The sequence below is a fragment of the Heterodontus francisci genome, chromosome 42 (assembly GCF_036365525.1).
Source record: "Heterodontus francisci isolate sHetFra1 chromosome 42, sHetFra1.hap1, whole genome shotgun sequence".
Taxonomy (NCBI): Eukaryota; Metazoa; Chordata; class Chondrichthyes; order Heterodontiformes; family Heterodontidae; genus Heterodontus; species Heterodontus francisci.
The window spans coordinates 28189653-28206970 of record NC_090412.1 but is presented as its reverse complement, the minus strand read 5'-3'; the positions used below and the strand labels follow the sequence as shown (position 1 = coordinate 28206970).

At 47.1% G+C, this 17318-nt stretch overlaps 1 protein-coding gene across 5 annotated transcripts in view; it reads right to left on the bottom strand.

Annotated features, from left to right (window-relative positions):
• The window catches only part of LOC137355290 (tolloid-like protein 2), a 230483-nt gene that overhangs the window by 38378 nt on the left and 174787 nt on the right, over nucleotides 1-17318 (bottom strand). For all 5 annotated transcript variants that reach the window (XR_010970902.1, XM_068020251.1, XM_068020254.1 and 2 more), the window contains 2 exons: nucleotides 14075-14191; nucleotides 9603-9748 (listed from right to left, as the gene is read on the bottom strand). Coding sequence is in view for 4 of the 5 variants with exons in the window: in XM_068020251.1 (XP_067876352.1) it covers nucleotides 9603-9748; nucleotides 14075-14191 (263 nt within the window). In the remaining variant the exon portion in view is untranslated. The remainder of the gene's footprint in view (nucleotides 1-9602; nucleotides 9749-14074; nucleotides 14192-17318) is intronic.

Below are 17318 nucleotides of genomic sequence, written 5' to 3'. Positions count from 1 at the left end.
TACATATATAAAGAGCAAGAGGGTAACCAGGGAAAGGGTTGGCCCACTCAAGGACAGAGGAGGGAATCTATGCGTGGAGCCAGAGGAAATGGGCGAGGTACTAAATGAGTACTTTGCATCAGTATTCACCAAAGAGAAGAACTTGGTGGATGATGAGTCTAGGGAAGGGAGTGTAGTCATGTCGATATCAAAAAGGAGGTGTTGGGCGTCTTTAAAAACATTAAGGTAGATAAGTCCCCAGGGCCTGATGGGATCTACCCCAGAATACTGAGGGAGGCAAGGGAGGAAATTGCTGGGGCCTTGACAGAAATTTTTGTATCCTCATTGGCTACAGGTGAGGTTCCAGAGGAGTGGAGAATAGCCAATGTTGTTCCTTTGTTTAAGAAGGGTCGCAAGGATAATCCAGGAAATTACAGGCCGGTGAGCCTTACGTTAGTGGTAGGGAAATTATTGGAGAGGATTCTTCGGGACAGGATTTACTCCCATTTGGAAACAAATGGACTTATTAGCGAGAGGCAGCATGGTTTTGTAAAGGGGAGGTCGTGTCTCACTAACTTGATTGAGTTTTTTGAGGAAGTGATGAAGATGATTGATGAAGATAGGGCAGTGGATGTTATCTATACGGACTTCAGTAAAGCCTTTGACAAGGTCCCTCATGGCAGACTGGTACAAAAGGTGAAGTCACATGGGATCAGAGGGGAGCTGGCAAGATGGATACAGAACTGGCTCGGTCATAGAAGACAGAGGGTAGCAGCGGAAGGGCGCTTTTCTGAATGGAGGGCTGTGACAAGTGGTGTTCCGCAGGGATCAGTGCTGTTTGTAGCATAGAGAAATGATTTGGAGGAAAATGTAGCTGGTGTGATTAGTAAGTTTGCAGACACAAAGGTTGGTGGAGTTGCGGATAGTGATGAGGATTGTCAGAGGATACAGCAGGTTGGAGACTTGGGTGGAGAAATGGCAGATGGAGTTTAATCCGGACAAATGTGAGGTAATGCATTTTGGAAGGTGTAATACAGGTGGGAAGTATACAGTAAATGGCAGAACCCTTAGGAGTATTGACAGGCAGAGAGATCTGGGCGTACAGGTCCACAGGTCACTGAAAGTGGCAACGCAGGTGGATAAGGTAGTCAAGAAGGCATACGGCATGCTTGCCTTCATCGGTCGGGGCATAGAGTATAAAAATTGGCAAGTCATGTTGCAACTGTACAGAACCTTAGTTAGGCCACACTTGGAATATTGCGTACAATTCTGGTTGCCACACTACCAGAAGGATGTGGAGGCTTTGGAGAGGGTACAGAAGAGGTTTACCAGGATGTTGTCTGGTCTGGAAGGTATTAGCTATGAGGAGAGGTTGGATAAACTCGGATTGTTTTCACTGGAACGACGGAGGTGGAGGGGCGACATCATAGAGGTTTACAAAGTTATGAGTGGCATGGACAGAGTGGATAGTCAGAAGCTTTTTCCCAGGGTGGAAGAGTCAGTTACTAGGGGACATAGGTTTAAGGTGCGAGGGGCAAAGTTTAGAGGGGATGTGCAAGGCAAGTTTTTTTTTACACAGAGGTTGGTGAGTGCCTGGAACTTGCTGCCGGGGGAGGTGGTGGAAGCAGGTACAATAGCGACGTTTAAGAGGCATCTTGACAAATATATGAATAGGAAGGGAATAGAGGGATATGGGCCCTGGAAGTGTAGAAGGTTTTAGTTTAGACAGGCATCAAGATCGGCGCAGGCTTGGAGGGCCGAATGGCCTGTTCCTGTGCTGTTCTCTGTGCTTTGTCTGACCACCATTTTCCTATCCTCACTGGATACAGGTGTGGTGCCAGAGTATTGGAGGACTGCTAATGTTATACCTTTGTTTAAAAAGGGAGTGAGGGAAAAGACCGAGTAATTACAGGCCAGTCAGTCTAACCTCAGTAGTGGGCAAATTATTGGAATCAATTCTGAGAGACAGGATAAGCTGTCACTTAGGCATAGGTTAATCGAGGATAGTCAGCCTGGATTTGTTAAGGGAAGGTCGTGTCTGACTAACTTGAAAGAATTTTTTGAGGAGGTAACAGGTAACAAGGAGGATTGATGAGGGTAGTGCAGTTAATGCGGTCCACATGGATTTTAACAAGGCTTTTGGCAAGGTCCCATATGGTAGACGGGTTAAAAAAAAAAGCTTGTGGGATCTAGGGAAATGTAGCAAGCTCGATACAAAATTTGCTCAGCGGCAGGAAACAAAGGGTAATAGTTGACGGGTGTTTTTGTGACCGGAGGCCTGTTTCCAGTGGGGTTCCGCAGGGCTCAGTACTGGGTCCCCTGTTTTTTGTGACATACCTTGATTTAGACGAAAATGTAGGGGCATGATCAAGAAGTTTGCAGATGACAAAAAGATTGGCCGCAGGATTGATAGCAAGGTTAGCTGTAGGCTGCAGGAAGTTTTGGATAGACTGGTCAGGTGGACAGAAAAGTGGCAAATGGAATTTAACCCAGAGAGGTGTGAGGTGATGCATTTAACAAGGTCAAACAAGGCAAAGGAATAGACGATCAATGGGAAAATACTGAGAAATGTAGAGGAAGTGAGGGACCTTGGAGTGAATGTCCACAGATCCCTGAAGGTAGCAGGACAGGTTGATAAGGTAGTTAAGAAAGCATAAGGAATCCTTTCCTTTATTAGCCAAAGTGTAGAATATAAGAACAGGGAGGTTATGCTGAAACTGTATAAAACATTGGTTAGGCCACAACTTGAGTACTGTGTGCAGTTCTGGTCACCTCATTACAGAAAGGATGTAATTGCACTAGAGAGGGTACAGAGGAGATTTACGAGGATGTTGCCAGGACTGGTAAAACGCAGCTATGAGGAAAGATTGGATAGGCTGGGGTTGTTCTCCTTGGAACAGAGGAGGCTGAGGGGAGATTTGACTGAAATGTACAGAATTGTGAGGGGCCTGGATAGAGTGGAGGTGAAGGGTCTATTCACCTTAGCAGAGAGGTCAGTGACTAGGGGGCATAGATTTAAAGTGATTAGAGGGGAGTTGAAACATTTTTTTCACCCAGAGGGTGGCGGGGGTCTGGTACTCACTGCCTGAAAGGGTAGTTGAGGCAAAAACCCTCAATTCATTTAAAAGGCGCCTGGATGAGCTCCTGAAGTAATCTGCAGGGCTACGGAACAAATGCTGGAAAGTGAGATTAGGTTGGGTGGCCGGTACAGACACGATGGGCCAAGTGGCCTCTTTCTATACCATAAATTTTCTATGATTCTATGAAATCCTCAAGCAGGGGCTTGTTGTATTACAGTCCCTCATAACAACATAAGAAATAGGAGCAAGATTAGACCATTCGGCCCCTCAAGTCTGCTCTACTATTCAATATGATCATGGCTGATCTCTTGCCTCAACTCCAGTTTCCCGCCCTCATATCCCTCGATTCCCTGAGAGAGCAAAGTTCTGTCGACCCCAGTCTTCAATATATTCAACGATGGAGCATCCACAACCCTCTGGGGGAGAGAATTCCAAAGATTCACAACCCTTTGAATGAAGAATTTCTCCTTAGCTCAGTCCTAAATAATTGGTTCCTTATCCTGAAACTGTACACCCATTCAAACAGAAGAAATTAGGAGGAGTCGGCCACTCGGCCCCTCGAGCCTGCTCCGCCATTCAGCAAGATCATGGCTGATCTGATTGTAACCTCAACTCCACATTCTTATCAAGAATCTATCTACCTCTGCCTTAAAAATATTCAAAGACTCTGCTTTCACCGCCTTTTGAGGAAGAGAAGTTCAAAGATTCACGACCCTCTGAGAGAAAAGATTTCTCATCTCGGTCTGAAATGGGCGACTCCTTATTTTTAAACAGTGACCCCTAGTTCTAGATTCTCCCACAAGGGGAAACATCCTTTCCTCATCCACCCTGTCAAGACTCCTCAGAATCTTATATGTTTCAATCAAGTCAACTCTTACTCTTCTAAATTCCAGAGAGTATATGCCCATTCTAATCAATCTCTCAGCATGATAGGTAGCAGCAACTCTGACTGTGATTCCAACCTCAAGGTTTAATTCATGAAAGGGAGATGGGTCATATTAAGGGTGACTGTGGTGCTGAGAGATCTTAGGGAGAAGCCAAGTTACATGGGGCAGAAGCCCACCCACCAAGACACACAGGACAGAGCACCGCCCACGCGAAAAGAGACCGAGAGATAAATCAGCAAGTAGTGAATACGTGACAGTAAGGTTGGCACAGTCTTGATAAGATTGGTACAGTTGCAGTTAAGATGGGAACAGCTTTGGTTACATTGGCAGTCTCAGTAAGATTGGTGCAGTCACTTTCTACAGCCAATATAATTGATGTAATCCGATTGACCTGCTTTGTCCCTCTCCTCTTCCGGACGAGATGCACTACTGCTGCTCACCGAGGGTTCCAGCTAATAATAAACTTGGCCTCTCACGTCCTGAGCCCTATTGGTTCAATAAGAAACAGCAGAGATGGTAGATACAGTCCAAGAGAGTCAGTGATCTCCAGGTCCACTGCTGGAACCGGCCAGTCTTAAACAGCACCTGAGCATTCGATCAGTGGCTGGGGCTGGGGGCAGTGGTGGGACAAGATGTGAGGCACTCTCCATCCTTTCATAATCTTACAATTAGAATCTGGCCATTCAGGAGGGAAATCAGGATCCACTTTTTCACTGAGTGGAAATCTGAAACTTTCTCCCCAAAAGGCTGTGGATGGGGGGGGTCAATTAGAGCTTTCAACACTGAGCCTGAGAGAGTTCTGTTGGGTGAGTCATAGAGTCTTACAGTATAGAAACAGGCCCTTCAGCCCACCGCATCCATGCCAACCATAATGCCTATCTATACTAATCCCACCTGCCTGCATTAATTCCATATCCCTCTATGCCTTGCTCATTCAAGTACCTGTCCAGATGCCTCTTAAATGTCGCTACTGTTTCTGTCTCCACCACCTCCTCAGGCAGCTCATTCCAGATACCCACTATTCTTTGTGTGAAAAAGTTACCACTTTGATCCTCTTTAAACCTCCTCCCTCTCACCTTAAATCTACGCCCTCTAGTTTTAGTCACCCCTACCATGGGAAACAGACTCTGGCTATCTACCGTATCTATGTCTCTCATAATTTTATATACCTCTATCTTGTCCCCTCTCAGCCTCCTTCGCTCCAGGGAAAACAGACCCAGCCTATCCAATCTCTCTTTATAACTCAAGCCCTCCAAACCAGGCAACATCCTTGTGAATCTTTTCTGCACCCTCTCTAGCTTAATCACATCTTTCTGTAGTGCGGCGACCAGAACTGCACACAGTACTCCAAATGCAGCCTATCCAACGTTATGTACAACTGTAACATGACGTCCCAACTCTTGTACTCAGTGCCTCGGCCGATGAAGGCAAGCATGCCATATGCCTTCTTCACCACCCTGTCTACCTGTGTTGCCACATTCAGGGAACTATGTACTTGCACCCCAAGGTCTCTCTGCTCAAGAACACTCCCCAGGGCCCTGGCATTCACTGTATATGTCCTGCCCTGGTTTAACTTCTCAAAATGCATCACTTCACACTTGTCTGCGTTAAATTCCATTTGCCACTCCCTTGCCCACTTTCCCAGTTGATCTATATCCTGTTGTAACCTTAGACAACCTTCTTCACTGTTCACTATACCACCAATTTTGGTGTCATCTGCAAACTTACTAATCATGTCCCCCTACATTCACATCCAAGTCATTAATATATATGACAAACAACAGAGGGCCCAGCACCGATCCCTGTGGCACACCACTGGTCACCGGCCTCCAATCTAAAAAACAACCCTCCACTACCACCCTCTGCCTCCTGACACCAAGCCAATTTTGTATCCAATTTGCTAGCTCACCCTGGATCCCATGTGTTTGAACCTTCTGGACCAGCCTACCATGCGGGACCTTGTCAAAGGCCTTGCTAAAGTCCATGTAGACAACGTCCATCGCCCTGCCCTCGTCAATCCTCTTTGTCAACCTCCTCGAAAAACTCAATCAAATTCGTGAGACATGATTTCCCACGCAAAAAGCCATGCTGACTATCCCTAATCAGACCATGCCTTTCCAAATGCATAGAAATCCTGTCTTTCAGACTCCCTTCCAATAACTTTCCCACCACTGATGTAAGGCTCACCGGCCTGTAGTTCCCTGGCTTATCCCTGCTGCCCTTTTTAAATAAAGGCACAACATTAGCTGTCCTCCAGTCTTCTGGTACCTCACCCGTGGCTAACGATGATAAAATAATCTCTGCCAGGGCCCCAACAATCTCCTCCCTTGCTTCCCATAGCATCCTAGGATACACCTGGTCAGGCCCTGGGGATTTATCCACCTTAATGCGCTTCAAAACCTCCAACACCTCCTCCTTCATAATGTTGATATGGTCCAGGATATCGCTGTTCTGTCCCTTGAACTCAGTAGCTTCCATGACCTTCTCCACGGTAAATACAGACGAGAAGTATTCATTTAAGACCTCGCCCATTTCTGATGGCTCCACACATAGATTACCACACTGATCCTTAAGAGGACCTACTCTCTCCCTAGCTACCCTTTTACTCTTAATATACTTATAGAATCTTTTAGGATTCTCCTTTATCTTATCTGCCAGGGAAATCTCATGGCCCTTTTTCACCCTCCTAATTTCCTTCTTAAGTGTAGTCCGACATCTCCTATACTCCTCGAGGGACTCGCTTGATCCCAGCTGCCTATACCTGACATATGCCTCCTTCTTTGTCCTGACCAGACCCTCAATATCCCTCGTCAACCAAGGTTTCCTAAACTTGCCAGCCTTGCCCTTCCATCTAACAGGAACATGCCGGCCCTGAACTCTTCCTATCTTACTTTGAAAAGCCTCCCACTTGCCAGATGTCCCTTTACCTGTAAACAGCCTCTCCCTTTCAACTTTTGAGAGTTCCTGTCTGATGCCATCGAAATTAGCCTTCCCCCAATTTAGGACTTCAACCTGAGGACCAGTCCTATCCCTTTCCATAACTATCTTGAAGCTGATTGAGTTATGGTCACTGGTACCAAAGTGCTTCTCCACTGACACATCAACCACTGCCCATCCTCATTTCCTAAGAGGAGGTCGAGTGTAGCCCCTTCTCTAGTAAGGCCATCCACATACTGCTTCAGAAAACTATCCTGGACACACTTAACAAATTCTTCCCCATCTGATCCCTTAGCACTAAGGCAGTCCCAGTCAATATTAGGGAAGTTAAAATCACCTACTATTAAAACCCTATAATTCCTACACCTATCTGTGATTTCCCTATATATATGCTCCTCCACTTCCCTCTGACTATTGGGGGGCCTATAGTATGATCCCATCAAAGTGATCACCCCTTTCTTATTTCTAAGTTCTACCCATATGGCCTCGCTGGACATTCCCCCCGGGATATCCTCTCTAAGTACTGCCGTGATGTCCTCCCTAATCAATAGTGCAACTCCCCCTCCTCTCTTACCTCCACCTCTGTCATGCCGGAAGGATTGGTACCCCGGAACATTGAGCTACCAGTCCTGCCCATCCCTCAACTGCGTTTCCGTAATAGCTATAATATCACAATCCCATGTCCCGATCCATGCTGAGTTCATCTGCCTTACCTGTAAGGTTTCTTGCATTAAAGTAAATGCAGTTTAGCCTACCAGACCTTCCACGCTCCCTGTCCTGCCCCTGCCCGACCTGCCTACTGGACTTGCTTGCTTTAACCTCAACTATCTCATGGAGAGACTACTATTTTGGGTCCCACCCCCCTGCAAGACTAGTTTAAACCCTCCCGAGTAGTGCTAGCAAACCTCCCCGCAAGGATATTGGTCCCCCTCCAGTTTAGATGCAACCCGTCCTTCTTGTACAGGTCACCTCTGAACCAGAAGAGATCCCAATGATCCAAGTAGCTGAAGCCCTCCCGCCTACACCAGCTCTTCAGCCATGCATTCATTTGCCTTATCCTCCTATTCCTACCCTCACTAGCACGTGGCACAGGGTGTAATCCTGAGATTACAACCCTAGAGGTCCTGCTTTTTAACCTTCTGCCTAACTCCCTCTATTCACTTTGCAGGACCTCATCTCTCTTCCTCCCTATGTCGTTAGTACCAATATGGACCACGACCTCTGGCTGCTCACCCTCCCCTTTCAGAATGTCCTGCAGCCGCTCCGAGACATCCTTTACCCTAGCACCAGGGAGGCAACATACCATCCTGGAGTCTCGTTTGTGGCCACAGAAACGCCTATCTGCACCCCTTACGATAGAATCCCCTATCACTATAGCTCTTCCACCCCTTTTCCTCCCCTGCTGTGCAGCAGAGCCCTCCGTGGTGCCACGAACTTGGTTGTTGCTGCTTTCCCCTGGGAGGTCATCCTCCCCAACAGTATCCAAAGTGGTATATCTGTTTGAGAGGGGGATGGCCACAGGGGACTCCTGCACTACCTGCCTGCGCCAGCTACTCCGTCTGGTGGTCACCCAGCCCTTTTCTGCCTGTGCAGCCATTACCTGCGGTGTGACCACCTCACTAAACGTGCTATCCACGATGTCCTCAGCATCGCGGATGCTCCACAGTGAATCCACCCGCAGCTCCGGCTCCATAATGCCGATAGCCAGTAGCTGCAGCTGGATACACTTCCTGCACAAATGGTTAGCAGGGACACTGGAAGCGACCCTGATTTCCCACATAGCACAGGAGGAGCATATCACGGGGCTGAGCTCTCCTACCATGACTTACCCTTAGATTAGCCATGTGAGCCGCATGGAAGATGGCAGGATCCCCAAAGACACATTGTACAGTGAGCTCGCCACTGGTATGAGACCCATCGGCCGTCCATGTCTCCGCTTTAAAGACGTCTGCAAACGCGACATGAAATCCTGTGACATTGATCACAAGTCGTGGGAGCCAGTTGCCAGCGTTCGCCAGAGCTGGCGAGCAGCCATAAAGGTGGGGCTAAAGTGTGGCGAGTCGAAGAGACTTAGTAGTTGGCAGGAAAAAAGACAGAGGCGCAAGGGGAGAGCCAACTGTGTAACAGCCCCGACAAACAAATTTCTCTGCAGCACCTGCGGAAGAGCCTGTCACTCTAGAATTGGCCTTTATAGCCACTCCAGGCACTGCTTCACAAACCACTGACCACCTCCAGGCGCGTATCCATTGTCTCTCGAGACAAGGAGGCCAAAGATAAGAATTAGTTACTCCCTTCATTAAAAATACTAATTACACTAGGGGCCTTGTTCTACCCACTCCAATCTAAAGTCCTTAAAAAAAAAATACTTTAGTAGTACTCACCTTATCACCAGAGGTTTTTTTTCAACAAAAAAAACTTTCCCCTTTTTTTTTTAAGATATTTAAATGCACTAACAGTAGTGACTCACCAACCAATCACGTTGCAGCTCTCCTCTGACAAGAGGTGGCTGGTTGGGTGATCTAGGTGATTGTAGGCTGGCTCGGAGCAGTTGTCTTACCAACCACAGCAGTGGCATGGACTAAAGGGGGGGACAATAACCCTGCTGGGGTTCTGCTCCCAGGGTGAGTCGTCAGTGAGTCTGGTCATCGAGAACACCTCGAGTAGCTTCCCTTGTGGAAGAATAAATCTACACAAACAAATCATAAAAGGGAAGCTTTACCTCAAAGGCCTGGAAGACAAGGCCTACGTGAAACTCCTTGGCAACGGTGATCCTCCAGATGCATTCCTTGGATGGCCGGTAGTCATCGGGGTAATTCGGAGACTGAATCTGTCCCGTGTCCTTCCGAATGTCTCCTCCACAGATTGCTGGGGAAAGTTGGAAAGAGGTCGGACACTCCATTGGAAAGAAACATTCATTTACAGACTCTAACAACAACTTGCATTAAAACGTCCCAAGGTGCTTCACAGCAGAGTCTTCAGATAAAATTAGACACTGAGCCACATAAGGAGATATTAGGACAGGTAACCAAAAGCTTGGTCAGAGAGGTCAGTTTTAAGGAGCACCGTAAAGGAGGAGAAAGAGAGGTGCAGAGTTTAGGAAGGGAAGTCCAGAGTTTAAGGCCAAAGAAAAGGCTACGACCAGAATAATGAGTGGAAATAGAGCATTCCAAAGGATTAAAAATGCTAATAGCAGATGTGAATGCAACACCTGGTCCTGACTGTGATGGAGGGATGTGCAAATCACAGGGGAGTCCTGGATATTCTGAAGGGCTCTATCACTGGTCCAATGCAGGGATGCTTTCAACCTCCAACCCCAAGTGATTTGTATGAGGGACATGGGCTGTCTGGTTTCGGCCGGGGAGTCACACCAGGCTGGGGGTACAAATGTGCTCTGGGAGGAGCTCAGTGGCCTCCCCTTCCCAGACCATGTAACGCAGGACAGGGGCTGGGCTCCAGTGTCCAAGATCACAGGCCCAGCATCCAAGGTTCCATTGGGACACACAGTGGAAGTTATGGCTGGGACACCATTTCATTCATCTTAATGTAATTTTCATTACATTCCCTCGTGTGAGAGGCTGGTTCCAGGGGATGGGTGAGGGGACATTCCCTCAAGAGAGCATGAGGGTGAGGGAGACATTCTCCTGAGGATGTAAAGGAGGATAGGGACATTCCTGAGCATGTGAGGGGGACATTCCTGAGGGAGAGCAAGGGTGAGGGAGTCATTTCACTGGGTGAGTACAAGGATGAGGGGTACATTCCCAAGGGAGTGCAAAGGTGAGGAGTCATTTCTGCGGAGATGCAGGGGTAAGGGGGAATCATTCCTCTGAGGGAGTGAGAGTGTGAGGGGGACGTTCCTGAGAGTGCAAGGATGTGGGGGACGTTCCTGAGGGAGTGCAAGGGTGAGGCGGACATTCCTGACGGAGTGCAAGGGTGAGGCAACATTCCTGAGGGAGTGCAAGAGTGAGGCGGACATTCCTGATGGAGTGCGAGGGTGAGGGCAACATTCCTGAGGGAATGAGAGGGTGAGGGCAACATTCCTGAGGGAGTGAGAGGGTGAGGGCGACATTCCTGAGGGAGCGCGAGGGTGAGGGCGACATTCCTGAGGGAGTGCGAGGGTGAGGGCGACATTCCTGAGGGAGCGCGAGGGTGAGGGCGACATTCCTGAGGGAGCGCGAGGGTGAGGGCGACATTCCTGAGGGAGTGCGAGGGTGAGGGGACCTTTATCACCTGCTGTAAGGAACAGGTGCAGGATTAGGAGTGGGGGCTCAGTACCTCTTCATTGGAAAATAGCGAATGTAACTCCTTTACTCAAAAAGGGAGGGAGACAGAAAGCAGGAAACTACAGGCCAGTTAGCTTAACATCTGTCATAGGGCAAATGTTAGAAGCTATTAAAGATGTTATAGCAGGGCATTTACAAAAATTCATGGTAATCAGGCAGTCAACATGGTTTTGTGAAAGTGAAATCATGTTTAACCAATTTATTGGAGTTCTTTGAGGGAGTTACATGTGCTGTGGATAAAGGGGAACCAGTGGAAGTATTGTACTTAGATTTCCAGAAAGCATTTGATCAAAGGTCATTGCAGAAAATAAAAGCTCACGGTGTAGGAGGTAACATATTGGCATGAACAGAAGATTGGTTAGCTAACAGGAAACAGAGAATAGGCATAAATGGGTCATTTTCTGATTGGCAAGATGTAATGAGTGGTGTACCACAGGGATCTGTGCTGGGGCCTCAACTTCTTACAATTTATATAAATGACTTAGATGAAGGGACCGAAGGTATGGTTGCTAAATTTGCTGATGACACAAAGATAGGTAGGAAAGGAAGTTGTGAAGAGGACATAAGGAGACTACAAAGGGATACAGACAGGTTAAATGAGTGTGTAAAGACCTGGCAAATGGAGTATAATGTGGGAAAGTGTGAGATTGTCCTATTGGCAGGAAGAATAACAAAGCATATTATCTAAATGGTGAGAGATTGCAGAGCTGTGAGATGCAGAGGGATCTGGGTGTCCTAGTGCATGAATCGCAAAGGTTAGTATGCAGGTACAGCAAGTAATTAGGAAAGCTTATAGAATGTCATGAGGGGAATTGAATACAAAAGTAGGGAGGTTATGCTTCAGCTTTACAGGGCATTGGTGAGACCACATTTGGAGTACTGTGTACAGTACTGGTCTACTTATTTAAGGAAGGATGTAAATGCATTGGGAGGCAGTACAGAGAAGGTTTACTAGACTGATACCTGGAATGGGCGGGTTGTCTTATGAGGAAAGGTTGGACAGGTTAGGCTTGTATCTGTTGGAATTTAGAAGAGTAAGATGCGACTTGATTGAAACATATAAGATTCTGAGGGGTCTTGACAGGGTGGATGTGGAAAGGATGTTTCCCCTTGTGGGAGAATCTAGAACTAGGGGTCACTGTTTAAAAATAAGGGGTCGCCCATTTAATACAGAGCTGAGGAAAAATCTTTTCTCTCAGAGGGTCGTGAGTCTCTGGAATTCTCTTCCTCAAAAGGCAGTGGAAGCAGAGTCTTTGAATATTTTTAAGGTGGAAGTAGATAGATTCTTGATAAGCAAGGGGGTGGAAGGTTATCGGCAGTAGGTGGAAATGTGGAGTAATCAGTTCAGCCATGAACTTATTGAATGGCGGAGCAGGCTCGAACGGCCGAGTGGCCTATTCCTGCTCCTAATCCATATGTTCCTTCATATGACAACAGTCGATAGTAACGCCATTTTTGAGGGGCAGATGACAGCGGGTGGGATTCTGGGAGTACAGGGTTACACCACCGGAACCCTGAACTACTGACACTTGTCTAAAACCTACAAACCCCCAGCAGCATGAAGATTCAACGAGGCCCATTCTACTCCCACAGCCTAAATCGAGTTCACCATCAACCCACAGAAGCAAAGGTCCCATTGCCTGCATCAGTTGGTCAGAGAATGGGGGAGGCAGAGGTGGGAGGAGGGGGAGCATTCTGCTCTACAACCCCATCTCCAAAATGACTATATTCTGCTGCGTGCTTCAGAGTTTGTAGAGCTATCACTTAGTAATAGGGAGAGGAAGAGGCCACAGATGAGTCAGAAGAAACAGGCACAAACTGGACACCTATCACTGCTCCTTGAGAAGCAGCAAAGAACCCCCTTCAGTTCAAAGGTCACTGCTCGCTGTAGTCCTGGATCGGGATCTCACTAGACTGATACACCAACACTCAATGGTGAACTCACCTTCCTTAGTCTGACCTTTACACAACCAGGCGTAAAGGGCCGTGCCTATGCAAGGAGCAAAAACGCCACTGCCCCTTTCAGCTGTGCCCGGTGTGTTGTGTTTCTGGTGCAAACTGGTCTATTTTTCCTTTCATTGGTACTTCCCTTGGCTTTTTAAAAAGTATTCATCCTGAGGACACGGGTGTTGCTGGGAAGGGCGCCATTCAGCGCCTAGTCCTAGCTGCCCTGAGGTGGTGGGGTTGGGCCTTCTTCTGGTAGCAGTTTGATCATTGCTAGGCAACTTCAGAGAGTAGAGAGAGAGTTAAGGGATGAGTCTGGAGTCACATAGAGGCCAGACTGGGTAAGGACAATTAACTTCCCTGAAGGAATTGAGTGAACCAGTTGGGTTTTTATGACAGTCAACTTGAAGATCACTTTTATTAATTTTTTGAACTGAATTCAAATTCTTAAGCTGCTACGGTGGCCCTTAATCTCATTTTCTCTTGATTACTATTCCACTAACCCTTGTTAACCCTTGTCCCTCTCTTTCATTTCAGGTGCTGAAAATTATAGAACAGGACAACATAGGGAGGAGGCCATTCAGCCCATCGAGACTGTGTTGGCTCTTTTGAAGAGCAATCCCATTAGTCCAATTCCCTTGCTCTTTCCCCATATCCATGCAATTTTCTTTTTCTCCTTCCAGTATTTATCCAATTCCCTTTTGAAGGCGACTGTTGAATCTGTCTCCATCATCCTAAAACGTGGAAGCTCCTGTGCCAGAGCAGAAAGGGGAGCCCAAGCTTCCTGCACATGGGGCATCTCTTGATGCCATGCAAGCACCAGCTCAGATACTGGCACACACTTCAGAGGGTGGGATTGAGGATGGGACATGGATTGTTAAATTAGCCTAGATCTAATTAGTGATGGTACCAATCATTTTGCAAAACGTCCCCCTAAAAACATGACTTTGTTTAAAAATATTTGTACCTTCATACACAGCGGAGAACCCTTTCCCCACCCAGTTGCTGCTGCTGCGGAATTCAATCCAGAGTCGGCTGTCGGTGGAAATGACGGCTTCTGGAAGTTTCTCACCACAAAATCTACCTGAAAGGAGGAGGCACAGGAGCAACATTAAAATCAACAGCCACTTACAAGGACTCTGCTTGTGGAACACACTTTTAAAAATGAATTTTGTTTCGTCGTGCCTCCCCTCTAAATCAGAAAGTCATAGATTCAAAACCGCTTCCACAGTCTCTGAGCACACAATCCAGGCTGACGCTGTGAGAATGTTGCACGGTGCTGCCTTTCAGATGAGGTGTTAAACCGAGTCCCCGTCAGGTGGATTTGAAAGACTATCTCGAAGAGCAGGGAATTCTCCCAGTGCACTGGTCAATATTTATCCCGCAACTAATGTCACTAAAAACAAATTATCTGGTCAATTATCTCATTGCCGCTTACGGGATCTTGCTGTGCGTAAATTGGCTGCTGTGTTTCCTACACCATAACAGTGACGACACTTCAAAAGTACTTCATTGGCTGCAAAGCACTTTGGGACTTCCTGCGATATGAAAAATGCTGCATAAATGCAAGTTTGTTTTGAAGATGGAGTGCAATTAGTTCTGAGGATGGATACCAGGCACGCAGTCTGGGGAGGCCACGTGTGATATTCTTGGAATACAATCCTGAAGCTTGGGACCAAAGTTTAATTTATTTCCTCACTTAAAATATATTCATGTGGCATCATTGACAATAAAACAACTTCCATGAAAAATGCATCATTTCTGCATCTGAGTGTCAGTTTGCTCAGTGGGTTACATCTGAGTGTCAGTTTGCTCAGTGGGTTACATCGGAGTGTCAGTTTGCTCAGTGGGTTACATCTGAGTGTCAGTTTGCTCAGTGGGTTACATCTGAGTGTCAGTTTGCTCAGTGGGTTACATCTGAGTGTCAGTTTGCTCAGTGGGTTACATCTGAGTGTCAGTTTGCTCAGTGGGTTACATCTGAGTGTCAGTTTGCTCAGTGGGTTACATCTGTGTGTCAGTTTGCTCAGTGGGTTACATCTGAGTGTCAGTTTGCTCAGTGGGTTACATCTGAGTGCCAGTTTGCTCAGTTGGTTACATCTGAGTGTCAGTTTGCTCAGTGGGTTACATCCGAGTGTCAGTTTGCTCAGTGGGTTACATCCGAGTGTCAGTTTGCTCAGTGGGTTACATCTGAGTGTCAGTTTGCTCAGTGGGTTACATCTGAGTGCCAGTTTGCTCAGATGGTTACATCTGAGTGTCAGTTTGCTCAGTGGGTTACATCTGAGTGTCAGTTTGCTCAGTTGGTTACATCTGAGTGTCAGTTTGCTCAGTGGGTTACATTTGACTGTCAGTTTGCTCAGTGGGTTACATTTTGGTCCGAGTCAGAAGGTTGTGGGTTCAAGGCCCATTCCAGAAACTCGAGTATGCAACCGAGACGGACACTTGACTGTAGCATCAAGGGAGTGCAGCATTGTCAGGAGGTGCTGGGGTTAGAACTTAGTCTGGACCCGTTTTCAGGCCCAGGTGCAGCCTTTTTGTGAGCAACACGTGCCCAGATAGGCCCAACGCTGGCCCTGAAATTGGCCCTCAGGCCTCATTCCAGGCAAGCTGCTGGCACTTGTCACACCTCCACAGGTAGCTGGCTCTTCGGGAGGGCTGCTATTTGCTTCACCAGCAGTGGCTCTCAGGATATGGCAGAAGGAGATAGAGGGCGTGCTCGTGGCTGCCACGTGCACTCTGGACCTGTGAGGCCCGGTCACTGTTAAGACACCAACTCCTGAAACCTGAGCGGGACAGGCCTAGGCCTAACTCCGCTCAATTTCTCCATGAGTTCCTTAAACAGGCATTAGACCCCTCAATAACATATTCCAAGGGGCAAACGCCTGTGTTAGCCTTCTGTCCGAAATGCTTAAAAATGGGCCCCATGGGTTTAGCGGTGGGACTAAAGCCTGTGCAGATTTACACTGACCCTTCCCAGTGCTAAATTAATATGATTTTCCCCAGTTTTACATTTGGCAAATTTTAATCCCGCTGTCTTTCAGACGAGATATTAATACGCAGCTCCGTCTCAGGTGAATATAAAAACATCATTGGAAAAAGAGCAGGGCGTTCCCCCAATGTCCTGGCCAATAAATAATCCCTCAAAAAAAAAATCACTTCTTAAATCTGTGCGCCCTGGTTTGAGGCACTGCTGGATGGGCAGTGAGTGTTTCTACAGCTCCTGACAAGCTTAATCTGCTTCCATTGCTTCTCCTCTTCTTCCAAAAAAACAATAGAGGGGAATTCCCATTCCCAATGTGGCGCGTCTGAAATAGCGGAGGGGAGAGGGAAGGAGCCAGGGAACAGGTCTGAGGTGAAGGGAAGAGTAATGGGAAAAAAATAGCAAACAACTCACCAAAATCAAAACAGAAATAAGTTTACTACAAATACAAAGAAATGTGAGATGATAAATTTTGGCTAAGGAGAGGGAATATACAGTAGAGACTTTTAAACTGGAAAGGCAAGTTAATAAAGCTAAAAAGGACAGGGGACTGGACTTTGTGCAGGATCCTTTCAGAGAGAGGACATAGACAGGATGGGGAGAGTGATTTTAAAAAATTCTTTCATAGGATATGGGCATCACTGGCAAGGCCAGCATTTGTTGCCCATCCCTAATTGCCCTTGACAACTGAATGTCTTGCTAGGCCATTTCAGAGGGCAGTTTAGAGACAACCACATTGCTGTGGGTCTGCAGTCACATGTAGGCCAGACCAGGTAAGGATGGCAGATTTCCTTCCCTAAAGGACATTAGTGAACCAGATGGGTTTTTACGACAATCGATGATAGTTTCATAGCACCATTACTGAGACCAGCTTTCAGTTCTAGATTTTTTTAAATCAATTAATGGAACATATTAATTAATTGAATTTAAATTCCAACAGCTGCCATGGTAGGGTTTGAACCAGTGTCCCTTGGGCATTGTCCTGAGCCGTTGGATTACTAGTTCCGTCATATTACCACGACGCCACTGACTCCCCATGTTGTAAAATTCTGAGATTCTAAATCCTACAAATATAACTGAATTCCACTGGTCAATGTGGGCCATGTCAGTGGGGACTGGGGGTCCGTGGGGGCTGGGGGTCAGTATGGGCCGGTGGTCAAAGGGGGTCAGGCATTTTTGCAAGTGATACCATCGAGCTCTCAAACCGAGGTCAGGCACAGACAGGTAGACCCAC